The 15,290-nt window shown below is 42.0% G+C and overlaps 1 protein-coding gene across 9 annotated transcripts in view; it reads left to right on the forward strand.

The window, feature by feature from the left end:
• dlg2 (discs, large homolog 2 (Drosophila)) overlaps positions 1–15,290 on the forward strand; it is a 941,559-nt gene that overhangs the window by 317,385 nt on the left and 608,884 nt on the right. For 5 of the 9 annotated variants that reach the window (XM_080197062.1, XM_080197064.1, XM_080197065.1 and 2 more), the window contains one exon: positions 10,599–10,715. The exons of the other annotated variants lie outside the window; for them this stretch is intronic. In XM_080197062.1, the coding sequence (XP_080053188.1) occupies positions 10,599–10,715 (117 nt within the window). The remainder of the gene's footprint in view (positions 1–10,598; positions 10,716–15,290) is intronic. 9 annotated transcript variants of the gene reach the window in all.

Here is a 15,290-nt window from a genome sequence, read left to right on the forward strand (position 1 = left end):
GGAGACTTCACGTACAGATTCATCCAGAGCTTCTAGGGTGGAGGGCATGCTCTCGATGACCTCTCACTCAAAACGGGCATAGAATGCATTGAGCTCATCAGGGAGGGATGCATTGGAGCTGCTGATTTTGCATGCCTTTTGCATGTCAATATATCTCCATTTTAATGAACTGTAAATCAATTGACTTACTTATGCAGCTGGGGTACGAACAGTGGGACCATGCAAATACACAGAGGGAGCAAATAAAAATTACACTTCCTTAATGATGCTCAGAAATCAAACTTTTTTGAGTAGCATTCTTGATACTTTGTTAGCAGTTTGTTAAAGATAAAAATGGCTATACTCCCAGTTTCAATAAAAGACTGGAATCTGCAGCCCCAACACCCTCACTGAGTAGACATGTTTTAGCAGTGTTTTAATAATTTTATCATATTGTTGTTTTCTTATATCTGGGCTTTTTGATTGACTCAGCTCCAACACAGTTTGTCAATTATATTCACTAAAGTAACTCCTTTGTGGTATCCAGACAGGCTCTGGTGGTGATCATTATAAATTGGAAGCAGAAAAAAAACCCCACACTCATTTATAAAACCAGTGGGCATTGAGATGCCGTGCATCGATTTGCCAGATTGGGGGAAGTTGCAGTGAAAATGGCAGCTCAGATCAGAAGGCTAATCACAGTTAAGTGAATTTTATATATCTTTCTCTAGTTAAAGATATATAACTACAACTAAGTATTTAAATGGTAGATGAATATTGAGATAAATGTAGGATGTGGCCACTTTGTAACTAGCTCCAGGCTTATGTTAAATAATAATTTGTTGTGCCTTGTCCTTTCAGAAAAGAGTTTTCAAGGATTTTCTTCAAGATTCAATTTTACTTTTTCACCACAAGCAAACACTGAAGTTTTTCATCTAGTAATTGATTAATTTCTTTTGTGTTGTATGATCAGTATATTAATCCTTAAGAATGTTTCCTCACATTCTTTAACATTGGGCTTGGAGGTGTACTTGGGCCATGAGTTGCAAGTTGCTAGCAAATCAGCTGGATTCAAAAAAACTGGTTGCTGAGAAGACTAAGCTTTTCCAGCTTTTCTTGTTGAGTCTGGCAAGTTTACATAAGGGATGCTGCCAGGATAAGTAGTTTTCCAAGGCCAGTGTGCTGGGAAATTATTATTTGTTTCCACTATCTGCTTTAAGTTGCCTCAAGAGGATACAAAAATAAACAGATGTGAGGTCAGTTTTCTATTCCAGAAAGACTATCATGACCCAAAAATTGCACCTTTAATTTGATTCAACAGCTTTGGCATATTTAATAACCGACAGGGTGGCACAATGGCAGAGTGGTTAGCACTGCTGCCTTACAGTGCCTGGGATCCGGATTCGATTCCGGCCCTCTGGAATTACATGTGCCAATTGTTGGTCAATAGCTTCATATTTTCTTAATCAATCTCCCAATAATTTATCATTCCAACATGTAAAAAAATGAATTGACTTGGAAATTTCAATTCTAATGTGGCTCGCAATCTTTAAAAGTACGAAAAAATATAACATGTTTTCATGTTTCATAACAATCTTCTGATAGTGTGATTATGCAAATCGTTGGTCTTGTGTAAATCGGAAACAGTGCTTGAAAAGTTTGAACATTGTAACACAACATTACGTGGACATCACTGTCTGAGTTAGTGGTGCTGAGCTGATTTCTTGAATTGCTGCAGTCCATCTGCTGTTAGGAAGGGGGTTCAGGGATTTTGACCCAGTGACAATGAAGGGATTGGAGTATAGTACCAAGTCAGGATGATGTGTGGCTTGGAGAGGAACTTAATGGTGACCTACGTTTACTATGTTTTCAAAGACTGCAAATTGAACCAATATAGTAAGTTTTACCTTTTCCCATTTGTTAGCCAATTTTCTTCACTCCCATTCCTACCATATGTTGTTGATTTTATTTTGTATGGTATGTTTCCATGGCTGTGCTTCCTTTGGCACCTTCAATATATGTCTGAGTAAACATGCTTAGCCATCAAGGAAACAACAGACCATTTTAAATGGAACTCTAAGAAAATCCCAAAATTGGAGTCAGATTTTCCAGCCTTTCCTGCCAGCGGGATCTTCTGGTCCCATTGAAGGCAACCCCTGACAATGGGTTCCCTGCCAGCTGGATGTCATACAAAACATTGCAGACATCAGTGGGATCATGAGTCATCCCTACTGTGGGAAAACACATTGCAGTCAGAGTTGGAGGTGGTGTGTGAAAATCCTGCCTGGGTGAGCATACGTATAGCCACTGCTTATTTATATGTAAAATAAAAATCTATTAATATTTTCAATACAGCACTACTTTTCTTGTTCCACAAATAATTCTCAAATTTCAGTGTCAATAAAGCCAATTGAAATTTGCATTTGGCATAAAAATATACACAAATGTAAGGTTTAAGGCTTTGAGATATAAAACTCTTTTAAGTAAAATCTCTGAAAGTTCTGAATTTTTAGTTTCTAACAATGAGGTTTTCAGTTGTGCTTGACCTAACAAGGCATGAGTAACTAATATTTATGAATCAAATAAAATTTATTTTATAGCAAGATTTTTATACATACTTAAAAAAACAGCGACGACAACGTGGAAGTTTCTTATGCCTCAGGGTCCTAGGATTCCTCAAATGCTGCCAGCACAGAAGATGTCTTTCTTCTTTTGTCTCTAAAGTGACGATTACATTGAACTGCATATGAACAAATGAACAAGGAGCATAGAATGTGGTAGATAGAGTTGGAGCTATCTCCTATAATTGCTGAAAATAAGATTGAGGTGGGAAGCACACAAATTTGATTTACCCATTCGTTTCATGAGAATGGCATGTCATGGCCGGTCATGTTTAATTAATTTAGTAGAATCCTTTGAGAACATTGAGAGTGGTGGACAATGCAAAACCATTGGATGTGGTGTATCTGGATTTCCAGAAGGCATTCGACAAGGTGCTGCACAAAAGGTTGCTGCATGAGATAAAGGTGCATGGCGTTATGGGTAATGTATTAGCATGGATTGAGGATTGGTTAACTAACTGAAAGCAAAAAGTGGGGATATATGGATGTTTTTCTGGTTGACGATCAGTGACTAGTGGTGTACGTCCGGGATTAGTCCTGGGACCGCAATTGTTTACAATTTACATAGATGATTTGGAGTTGGGAACCAAGTATACTGTGTCAAAGTTCGCAGATGACACTAAGATGAATGGCAGAGCAAAGTGTGCAGAGAACACTGAATGTCTGCAAAGGGATATAGATAATTTAACTGAGTGGGCAAGATCTGGCAGATTGAGTACAATGTTAGTAAATGTGAGGTTATCCATTTGGTTGGAATAACAGCAAACTGGACTATTATTTAAATGGTAAAAGTTTCAGCATGCTGCTCTGCAGAAGGACCTGGGTGCCTTTGTGCATGAATTACAAAAAGTTGGTTTGCAGCTGATGCAGGTAACTAAGAAGGTTGTCCTTCATTGCTTGGAGAATGGAGCTTAAAAACAGAGAGGTTATGTTGTAGCTGTATAAGGTGCTGGTGAGGTCAAAACCTGGTGTACAGTTTTGGTTTCCTTGCTTGAGAAAGGACATACTGACACTGGAGCAAGTGCAGAGAAGATTCACCAGGTTGATCCCGGAATTGAGAGGGTTGGCTAATGAGGAGAGACGGAGTGGACTGGGACTATGCTCGTTGGAATTTAGAAGAGTAAGGGGGGATCTTATAGAAACACATAAAATTATAAAGGGAATAGATAAGGTAGAAGCAGGGAGGCTGTTTCCACTGGCGGGTGAAACCAGAACTAGGGGGCATAGCCTCAAAATAAGGGGGAGCAGATTTAGGACTGAGTTGAAGAAGAATTTCTTCACCCAGAGGGTTGTGAATCTGTGGAATTCCCTGACCAGTGAAACAGTTGAGGCTACCTCATTGAATGTTTTTAAGGCAAAGTTCGCTGAAGTTAAGAATTAAGGGTCATGGTGAGCAGGTGAGTAAGTGGAGCAGAGTCCACAAAAAGGTTGGCAATGATATTATTGAATGGCAGAGTGGGCTCGAGAGGCCAAATTGCCTACTCCTGCTACTAATTTTTAGATTCTCATATTCTTACGTGTGAAGCCAGGGGGTGATTTCCCCCAGCACTGCTCTAGCTGTGCAGCGGGCCAGGGGATCCAAGGCGGCTGTTTAGCAGGCTTCCTACTGGGTGCCAAGGCCACTGCGCATCTCCACCCGCTGAACTTCCGGCATCATCAGCTGTATAAATTATTTAAAATAGAATCTGCATCCAATTACTAGGCTCGGGACTGAAGTCCCTGGGCCCGCTAGTCTCTTCCCCCCCCCGACATCTGCCAAGGAGTATTTCACTCCAGCGGGGTTTACAAAAACTCCTTACCAGTGGGGAGCAGGCAGTCCGATCTTGCTGGAGTAAAGGGGGACAATGGAGGCCTCCAAGAAGGTCGGGGATAGGAGGTGCCGCCTGGGCATTGCCAGCTTGGCAGTGCCAGCCTAGCTCCCCCCGGTGTTGCCGAAGGGGCAAAGTGCCAATGTCCAGGGAGCATCTTGGCACTGCCCCCTGGACATTGAATAGTGCCAAAGGGTGGGGCCAAAGGGGACGGGACCTAATTGTTGGGGGGGTAAGTTCTCTGGAAGGAGATCGGTGGTGGTGGGGGGTCCCCCTGCCTTTCTGCAGCCAGCTGTGACTGGGAGGGAGGCCAGCGATTGAGATTGGCCATTGGGTTCGGGATGGGGGGAGCGTGGTTCAGCCTACCCAGGAGTCTGTTCTGCAGTGGGGGTTCGGGGCTGCCACTAGTGGGTGGGGGGGTGGAAATCAGGATGTTGGGACTGTTGGGTGAGAGGGAGATATAGGTAGACAGGGACAGGGTGTCGAGGCTGGGAGGCCATTGGGGGACGGCGATGCAGGGGTCACAGGGCTGGCCAGCGATTGAGCTGGCTAATGATCAGGAGGCTGGCAGTTTGGGCCTACTGTGCATGTGACAGATCAGTGCGTGTGCATCAGCCCGTTCAGCGCTATACTGCTGGCTTCTCCAGTGGGAATAGGCTCCACTCGCACCTTTTTAAAGAGATTCATGCGAGTGCACTTTGCAGTACACAGACTGTAGGAAATTCATTTTGAAAATTCCACTGAACAAAACCAATGGGATTTACCCCAGTTTTTATATAAATTCATCACTTGGAACTTATTTTGGAGAATCCCACCCTCGATGTTTCTGACTGCATCTCCTAGCTGCTCGTGATCTCTGTATTCAGTAAAGTAGGTGTGGAGGTGGCAGCTGGCAGCATTGGTAACAGGCCATGTGACAACGACAATCTTCCTTTTTTCAAAGCAAGCTATAGCTTAAAGGGAAGTTTCACAAAAACATTACTGCAATGTGAATTATTGCAAACTGAACATGAGGGTAGAAGAAGGATTCCCTTAATAGATGATAGATGGAAGCATTACTGGTGCAGGTGGGAAGGAGAGACACTGTGGTGCCACAGTTGGAAGAGGGTGGAGTTGGGGAGTCAAGAAGTCAAGGTCAACTCCCAAAGTCCATATCTGAGGACTTAGTAGTTGTTCCACAAGAAGTCCAATGATATCATGTGGGTGGTCAATGTCAATGAATGTATCTTCACATGACATCTTCCATCCACCACAACAGCAACCTCTCATGTTGCTCAGTGTTTCAAATGAATGTCACTCACTCAGCAGCATTTTCGTACCTACTATCCAGATACTCCAGCTTACCCTTGCACACATTTCAATGCTATCAGTCTCAAACCCATCTCTTCCTGTCTCCACATACTTTCAGCTGTTCAGCTATTGTTACATCACTTTAACACAGTGCTAAATAGCCATTGACATTTAGCTCTCTTGCAGGGCAAGCAGGCATACAATGGAAGGGGATAGAACAGAACTAGTAGGGCACAAGGATACCAGGATATCCTGATCTCTACGAAGAAGTGAGCTATAGAGCCTATGACTCTATGGACAGAATTTTACTGGCCACCTATCAACGAGCAGAGTGAGCTGGTAAAACTGTGCAAGAGCTGAGAAATTAGGATTGTGCCTGATTTCTTGGCTCTCGTGATCTTACTGGAACTGGATTTCTGGTGAGGTCAGCTTCTTGCCCATTTCCAACGATTGGCTGAATATATATCATTTAAATTTATTCTAATATTCATTAGCATGTGTTTATTGAGGCTGGTTCTCAATCATCTGGGCTCTTTTGTCTTTTTGGCCTCGCCGGGAGAGGTTCTATCCGATGAGAAAACCACTTGCCCCCTACCCTCCTCTCCCCCCCCCCCCCCCCCCCCCCACCCCATGAACAGAGAACAGTCGTGTTGCCCTCACCAGTAGAATCAGAGGCCATTGAGGGCCTACTGAAGAGGGTAAGTGCAAGAAGTGGGTGCCTTTTGGGCAGTGGCAGCCTGGCAATTTAGCAATGCCCACCAGGCACCTTTGCACAGCCCACTTGGCAGTACTGGGGGGACATATGGGAGGCCTGAAGGGGGTGGGGCCAGGCTGGAGCAGCCCAATCAGAGAAGGAGAGAGCCCTGCTGCTGCTCTGCATTGCATTTGAGATGGGGGAGGGTGGTGTCTTGGTTCAGATCGGCTGCAACAGCAGAGGCCTGACAGCTCTATCTCCATCAGGCTCAGCTGCTGGAATTACACATGTGCAGACACAGAAGTCTGCATATGTACAATAGCTCCCTCTGCTGCTGGCTGGTGAATTGAGCCCTGCCCACTGCCTGTAGTGGCTAGAAACTGTCTAGCCCATTTTTTCCAATGTCTAAGTCCATAAGATTGGGAATAAAAACTAGCCCAACAAACAAATCTGGAACTCTCCCACTTTCACGTTAGCTGGACAATTAGAATTTTCTCGTAAAATTCCACCCTGTGCCTCTAAAGATAGATGGCTTTCAATAGCATGGGGCTGTTTGTGACATCCAGTGTCACTGAGAATATAGAGGACGAAGGTATGAAGACAGCCAGGCTGCTAGGTCAGCTGCATTCAGTGTCATAGCTGGGTTACCTCAAGTAAGGTGTCAATGATTGCATTCATGTGGTTATAAAAGCTCACTGCGATTAACCAGCTGCATTTCATGAAGAGTTTCATCCCTGAACATACTATGTGAGCACAGGAGAATAATATAGTTTTTTTCCCCGGGGAGCTGTCACAGCACATTCATTTTGCACAATTCATGGCTCCAAGAATGTTTTGACTCCCCAGCCTAAATTGATAAATGGATCCTTGATGACAAGATACCCCTGGAAACAAGACTGAGGATGCCAGTGAGGCATCCCCTGAGTGAGGCAGAGGAATGCTACAAACAAGCTCATGTGTCCACTGGAGCCATCGGCTCCTTAAAATGTGCTTCCATTACCTTGACTGTTCTGGACGGCCTCTGCAATATGCACCCCGAAGAGGGGTTACTAAGTTTATTACCTGGCACTGTTTGGGGAAGAGCATAAGGAAGATCAACCCTCTGCAGATGACAAGGATTTGTTGTAGCATGAAGAGATGGCCTTAATCCAAATGAACCTTTCATGCTAGGATTGTGGAGAGATGTGCAATGGATAGTAGGGCAATGTGATGAACACACAGTTTATACAACACCAATGCAACTGCATGATCGTTGCTTCATCGCCTCCAACTCCTTGGGGTGTAGACTTAGTCCTGCCATTCTGCCTGGTTGAGTTAACTCTAAAGCTACATCTTCTGTCAACTAAAATAGAATGGGAGTAGAGCTGTCGTCATGCACACTTGCTAGTGAGTTTTGGTACCAAGGATGGGGTACACAGACATTCATGTAACAGCCTGCCTTGCCTCATTATTCTGACCCAGTTCCATTGTTTAAGTATTCTAACTGCAACTGCAGCAACCTCATTTATACTACTGAGAGTAACGTGTACCCATATCTTCTGGAGTGCAAGTCAAATGTAGATATAGAGCAGGTGGTACGGTGGGGGGGGTGGAAGAGGAGTGAAGCTGTGCCTCATTTTAAGCCGCATTCCGCAGTTGATCATCCCACAAATAACACTTCACACAAATGTTCAATAAATAATGCACAGAAATGGAACACATCTCATTTGGATGCTCTCCCTGGAAGCTCTCTTGCCATCATGTTATGAGAAATATGGGCAGGTCATGACTGTTACATCTGATACTTTTACAGACCTCAACAATTCGCAATGAATAAATACAGAATTCAAATTGTATGTATTTTAATAAGTGAGAAAGACATGGAAAAATAATCCATACCACCTTATGCTTATACTGTTTAAATTGTGTATTTCTAACAATATGTCTAGGTGCAACCCAGACTTTAGCAGCAGAGATAGAGGCAGTCTGCTCAGTGTCATGATCCATTACCTTGGATGAGCAGGCTTAAGGTTTTGAGGTCACCAGCTTACCTTTAAATAACATCACTGTAAGACTCATCTTGTAACTTCAAGCCTGCAAATTGGTTGACCAAATTTGGAATCTTGGTCACAACAGCCGGTTGGGCTGTGTGGCACCAGCATCATGACGTGGCGAGTGCCTATGTGTGCTGTACATAATAAGCTGACCACATAAAAAGCAGCTGGCAGTTTAATGCTGGCAGATATCACAGGGCCTTTTTTGCGCCAGTACCCAATGCAATTTCATGCCCAACCTATTTTGTCTCTGCACATATAAGCTGCAAGCACTGTTCATATTTAGATTAAAATGAACTGTTACATTCCTGTTCTTTTAAAAGATAATATCAAATGGTACATATGAATAGTTTAAACTTGTATTACAGCTTCATCTTCAGAATACTTATGGCCCCATTATAACTACACATACCAGCTGGTACTTTACTTTAGGTGTGAGCTGACAGTATTAGGTTGTGGTACTGGCTGTGGACTCCAGTGGTCAGACTTTGAAATCTTCTCCATATGCATATACAGGACTGAGCTTGTTGGCACTGCAGTGCTAATTAACTTATCCATAAAGAGTTGACGAGAAGGTTTAATAGTTTAAATGTCATTCTGCACTTATACTGGTTTGAGATTGTCCCTTTATAGTGTCTCACATGGCTTGCTAAAGTTTATCAGGATGTCAATAAACTCTTGCAAGATAAGACTAGTGACCACCACACAGATTAATGAATTAACGGTTTATGAAGGTATGTAACTATTCACAGAGTGAATGCCATGACCTCATGTTCCAAATGGCAAGAAAAATTTGCAATTGAAAAACTTGTGCTCAGCCCCAGGACTTGCTTGCTCCAGTCTGATTGGCCAAATGGTCACTTGACCCTCCGAGAGCTTGCCCATTAAAGGGGCATGCTACCTTAGCTGTACTGTAGGTTTCACGTTTTAAATCAAGCTTTTACTTTATAAGAATTAAAGCAAGTTCTACTAACTTAACACTACATTTTTATATATCTTCATTCTATAGTCTCAATAAACCACTCCTTTTCTGCTTTTAATTCTGCCCAGGAGTTCTCATATAGATTACAGCGTATTGAGAGCTTCTTCGTTCCTCCTAGCAATTCATTTTTACTGTCCTTGGTTTTCCATTCCAGCATTTTGACTTATAGTTCTCTTTCTGAGGATTTCACTGATAATCTCTTCAATGAGATCTTCAGGGAGATTTAACAACTTAAATTTGTTATGCACTGGGACTTTGCATTCCGAGCATGGCTCCACTTGCAATTTCTGCTTCATGACTCCAGATCAGAAACACTGCTGATTCTTACTGGCTTCTGTGCTCCTTGTTCTGACTACTAACAGATGCCCCACTGCCTTCTCACAGTTTTCCAAACTGACTGCTGCTTTCTGTGAGAGAGCACACAGATGACCCAAAACAAAAGGGTAGTTCCCGCCACCTGTCATTATGATAATGTGATGTACCTGGGATATCCCAGATAGAGATTTAAATTAACAATCTTCTATTTTAAACTTGTCCTTTGATATAAAAAGTATGTGGACGCTTTAAGATCTTCTCTTGTTTACTAGTTGCTTTCAACTTTTATTTGAAATGGGGAATTAGATGAATAATTCACATCTCTAACAAAGTCAGGGCAATTTTCCCCCAGGTTTCCTGTCTTCACACCCCAGATAAATGGGCCCAACTGCCATTTTATGGCTCCAACCCTTCTAACTCTGACCTTGTAAGTACACCTGGAAGGACCTTTGATGTGTAAATACCTGAGTGATCTGGCAACTTCTGAATTTCAGTATTCCAATCACTTTACATTTACATATTTAATTTCCCCAAAACCAGAAGTTATATTCTGGCAGCAGATGAACTATGAAATTACATTTTCATAGTTGCTGGTGGCACCCTCATGTAAAGTATGTTGAAGTTCGGCCCACTGTGTTAGAAGTTGTTTGTGAAATTGTATTATGTATAAAATGTCAAAAGGCACTATACAGACAGTTTAATTCGTACTTGGAAAGAAATTGATCAGAGAGGTTCCTGTGGAGCTCCAGTTGCAGCTTGATTGACTGCAAGTAAAGGTCAAAAATGTTTCATGGTCATCATGTGTTAAGACAGATGCTGATGCAGTCTCACACTATGCCTCTGTGTTATGACATCACTCTTGCCTCTGGTTATTAGGTTTATCCCTGTGATGTCCAACCTCAACTGCTTGACTTGACTGACATGGAAGAACAGTCATGTGACCTGGAGCTTGAAGATGTTGTGAGCTATAAAGAAGGCACAGAGTCCCATCAGGTTAGTCCCAACTTTGGCCAATTTAAGGAGAAGAGGTGTTGAACCTGTAAAAATCATCTGACCTCTTCCAGTTATTGAGATAATCTTCAAATAGACAAATCTTTAGAACCAGCCACCTAATAAACAGTAAATCCATAGTGGTTCTCACAATAAATAGTAACATGAAATATTTTCCTTTCTGGGTCTCACAATAAATAGTAACATGAAATATTTTCCTTTCTGTTATAATTTCATAACATAAATTCCTCCTGCTGGCTAGTGATGCCAACGGCTAAGTCAAGTCGGTTTCTTGTTCACTTCCCAGATGTTAATTAATCAACCGATATAATTGGAGTTAACAGTTGGACCTCTAGGTGAAAAGTGGGAAAAAAAGAAAAAAAATCAAGGTTAAACAATTCCTTTTCCTGGACATCCACAAGTACTATGCAGCCAATAAAAAACACTTTTTGAAGTGTAGCAACTTCTGTTGGAAAATTGGCAGCTAATTTGTACACAGCACAATACCATAAAAGATAATGAAATTAATGGCAAATATTCTGTTTAGTTATGTTGGTTGAGGAATAAATGTTGGTTAGGACACAGTTAATGCCATAGCTCATCTTTGAACAATGCCATGGTATTTTTTACATCTACCTGAGAGAGCAGACTTGGTCGAATGTCTCCTCTGAAAGACTGGGTTAAGCCGATAGTGACTGGGGAGGGGACTGACTTGGGGGCAGGAGTTACATGTTTATAATAGGCTGAAAACAATGATCTCAGTTTTCCCAAAGTTTAGCAAGAGAAAATTGCAGCTCATCCAACTTTGGATATCAGACGATCAATCTGGCTGCACAGAGGCTGTGGAATGATCAAAGGAGATAGTTTTGTTCTTTGCATGATGTTGTCATGGGCAGCATGAAGATGGAGAAATGCAGCAGGTCCAGGATGGATTCTGGTAAAGGCTCCAGAGGTGGAAAGAGAAACTGTTGCTAAAGGTGTCCTGCCAGTGATAGGTTGTGTATCTGTAAAACGATCTAAGGGCAGTCCTATAGAGTTGGACAACAGAGGAGCAGAATTGGAAAAGCATTGCAGTACCGACTCTAACAAATTCTACAAACAGGTCAAGAATATTGAGGGAGGGTTAACACAGCATAGTCAAAAATATTGTCAATTAGTACTTTGGTTAAGGCAGTTTTGCTGCTATGGGGAATGCTGAGGATTCTAGCAGGAAATTGTGAGGTAAATGTTGACCTGGGAGGTAATATCACACTCAAGAATCTTGGAGAGGAAAGGGATATTCTTCTTTGCTCTATATTAGCAATGAGGTGATGATTAGTTCAGACTGTCATGTGTTTTTTTTTATTTGATTTATTATTGTCATGTGTCTTGGGATAAAGTGAAAAGTATTATTTCTTGCACTATACAGACAAAACACACCAGTCTCACACTATGCCTCTGTGTTATGACATTACTCTTGCCTCTGATTATTAGGGTACATAGAGGAGAAGGAAAACAAAGGCTGCAGAATGTTGTTTTGCAGTCATAACTATGGTGCAGAGTAAGATTAGCTTAATATATGATAGGTCCATTCAAAAATCTGATGGCAGCAGGAAAGAAGCTGTTCTTGAGTCGGCTGGAACATAATCTGAGACTTTTGTATCTCTTTCTGATCGGAAGAAGGTGGAAGAGACTAAGTCAAGGATGCATTGGGTCCTTGTTTATGTTGCTTGCTTTTCTGAAGCAGCAGGAAATCTAGATGGCGTCAATGGATGGGAGGCAGGTTTGCAAAATGAACTGGGCTACATCCACAACCCTTTGTAGTTTCTTGCAGTCTTGGTCAGAGCAGGAGCCATACCAAGCTGTGATACAAGCGGAAAGGATACTTTTTATGGTTCAGCTGTAAAAATTGGTGAGAGTCGTAGCAGACATGCCAAATTTCCTTAGCCTCCTGAGAAACTAGCGGCATTGGTGGGCTTTTTTAGCCATAGTGTTAGTGTGGAGGGACCGGGACTGGTTGTTGGTGATCTGGACACCTAGAAACCTGAAACTCTCTTGAAACTTGAAAGAGAAAGAAGGAGCAAAAATGAAGGTTCAGAGCTAAGGTAGAGATAGGAATGAAGCAGAAGTTTGGTTTTGTGGGTAAGGTGATGCAATAGCAGCAGGGGCAGATGAATCGCAGATCTGAGTCTTGAACATGAAGAAGCCCATGAACCATCCTCATTAAGGGTAAGGATGGAGAGAACATGTGAGTGGAGTTCAAGGAAATTGCTGGCAGCAGAAAAATGGGATCAGGAGTTATCTGAACCCTTCAGAGTGGTCCTAGAGAGTTTCAACAGAATAGAGTGAAGTCCAGTAAAAGTTAATTTTGTCAGGATTACCTTGTGATGGATGACTAAACTAGTTATGCATCAAGTACATTCAAGTTTGAATGAACTTGTGAACAAAATCTAGGCTATTGAGTGACGGTAAAGGCTTTTTTAATGCAAAAAGGCAATCAAAATGGAATGAGGAAATGATTCAGCAAATCAACTGTTATAATTCAGGTCAGAAACTCCAAGGTGTTTTATAGACTCAGCCTAGATCTAAGTTTTGCACTTTGAATTTTGACATGGGTAAGTGTAAGATGTTTTACTCCAGGGAGCTATTATCAAACAAAGTTTATTTAAGAAGACAATTAACATATAATAAGACAATTAGCAATAACTTTTATCAATTGCAAGAAATAAAACATGATGTTGTATATACCTTAACAGCTGAAATGTGCTGTTCCATTAAAAAAAACTACAAACACGCCCCTGTCCTAAGTTTAGCACAAAAAATCAGTATGCTCATGTGATGCTAGAGTTCGCAGCTTTACAACACCTGTTGTGAATTAGTTCTTTGGATGAAGAATTGAAACTCTGACTTCCCCATCCCAGAGCTCCCATTTTAACTTGAGGTAGAGATAGAGCCACTGCTGGCCTCTAGCTTTTAGTCAGCAAATCACCAACAGCAAAATTTTCTCCTTATATTGTTGCTATTGCAATAATTCTTTGTCACCAAGCAGTTTATCTAATGTATGATAATTTACACTAGTCCATAAAAACAAAAGGGTGTTGGTGATGGAAGACTGGCTTCAGCAAGATTATTATGCCTTCATTTGCTAGCCTCTCGCCATTTAAATACTATTTTGCTTTTCCATTCTTCCAGCTGATGCGGATAATTTCATACTTCCACACTTTTCTGTCCCTTATTTGTCCAATCATATGCTGGTCTGTTTCTTTACCTCTTTGTGTCCTCCTTACTGCTTACTTTCCCACCTAACTTCGTACTATCAGCAATCTTGATACATTACACTTTTCATCTAAATGATGCCGCAGACTGAATCTTGCAGCACTTCATTAGTTATCCTCCAGCCATTCTGAAATGTTTATTTCTCTATCTTCTTTCTGTAAACCAACCCTCAGCCTGTGCTAATATATTATTTTCAACCCAGGCATCAACTATTGCCTGCACTATCATCACTGTCCTTTCTTTTCCCCAGTCACACCCTCCACCTCCTGGCCATTTGTACATTCCCATTTTCAACCTGATTGCACCATCCCACTTCTGGACCTGGTCATCCACTTTCCTGGTTACTTGAAGATCTCTGCTGATGTTGTAGCTGCCCAATGGAATTGAGCCATGAGGCCTTATATTAAGGTTGGCTTGAGTATCATGATTAAAATGCCCAGATTTCTCAGCCAAGATATCTGGGAATGAAAGGAAGGTTGGAAATGTGGTGGTAGTTTACAACCAGAGTGTTTGAGGTGATTGTAAGGTTGGTGATGACAGTTTTGAAAGTGAGACAAGATGTAGCTGAGGAGTGACTTAGAATGGCCTGGATACTGGCATGCTAATAATGCTAAGATTGTCAGCGTTCACTGCTATTATGCCACCAAAACTGACAGCAACTTTGGAAATCCCTACATGCTCAAAATAATGCTGAAGTTGCAGTTAGTGGGTGAAATCTCACTGCATTTAAATATTTTCAGTGCATTAACCTGTTGGTGTTACTTGACCTTGCATGATGTTACTGCAGGCTGGCAGCACCATCCAGTGTCAGCTGGGCCTGTGAGAGGGTCCACACTTGTCCTGCTGACAGCTCCACTAGGAGTAGTAGGTGTTGCTGTGGCAGGCAGGAGAATGCCAAGTGTCTTCTAAAGACCTTTCTTCAGATCAGCCATGATCTTATTGAATGGCGGGGCAGGCTCGAAGGGCTAGATGGCCTACTCCTGCTCCTATATCTTATGTTCTTATGACCTATAAACATTTAAAATTATTGGCAGTCAGAGTTGCGAGACCATTCTTGTGGAGGGAATGGCCTGTTGTGACTCTGGGTGCTTGAGTGGGTATGGGTAATTAAATAAAGGAGTCTCCAGAAACATTATGGTCTTTGTTCACCATTGGTATGATCCCAGCAACTACTGCTTCCAGCTGGGTAGCCACTTCTGTGGCTCATCCTCCTCTGGCAATATTGGCCTGAAGGGTGGGAGTATCACATGTGATAAATTTAGAACTCATTTTCATTGCCCACCTCCAAAGCTGCTGCCACACAACTTGTAAGATCCCACTTAG

This window comes from Carcharhinus amblyrhynchos, chromosome 10, assembly GCF_965287045.1.
Source record: "Carcharhinus amblyrhynchos chromosome 10, sCarAmb.v2.hapA, whole genome shotgun sequence".
Classification (NCBI taxonomy): domain Eukaryota; kingdom Metazoa; phylum Chordata; class Chondrichthyes; order Carcharhiniformes; family Carcharhinidae; genus Carcharhinus; species Carcharhinus amblyrhynchos.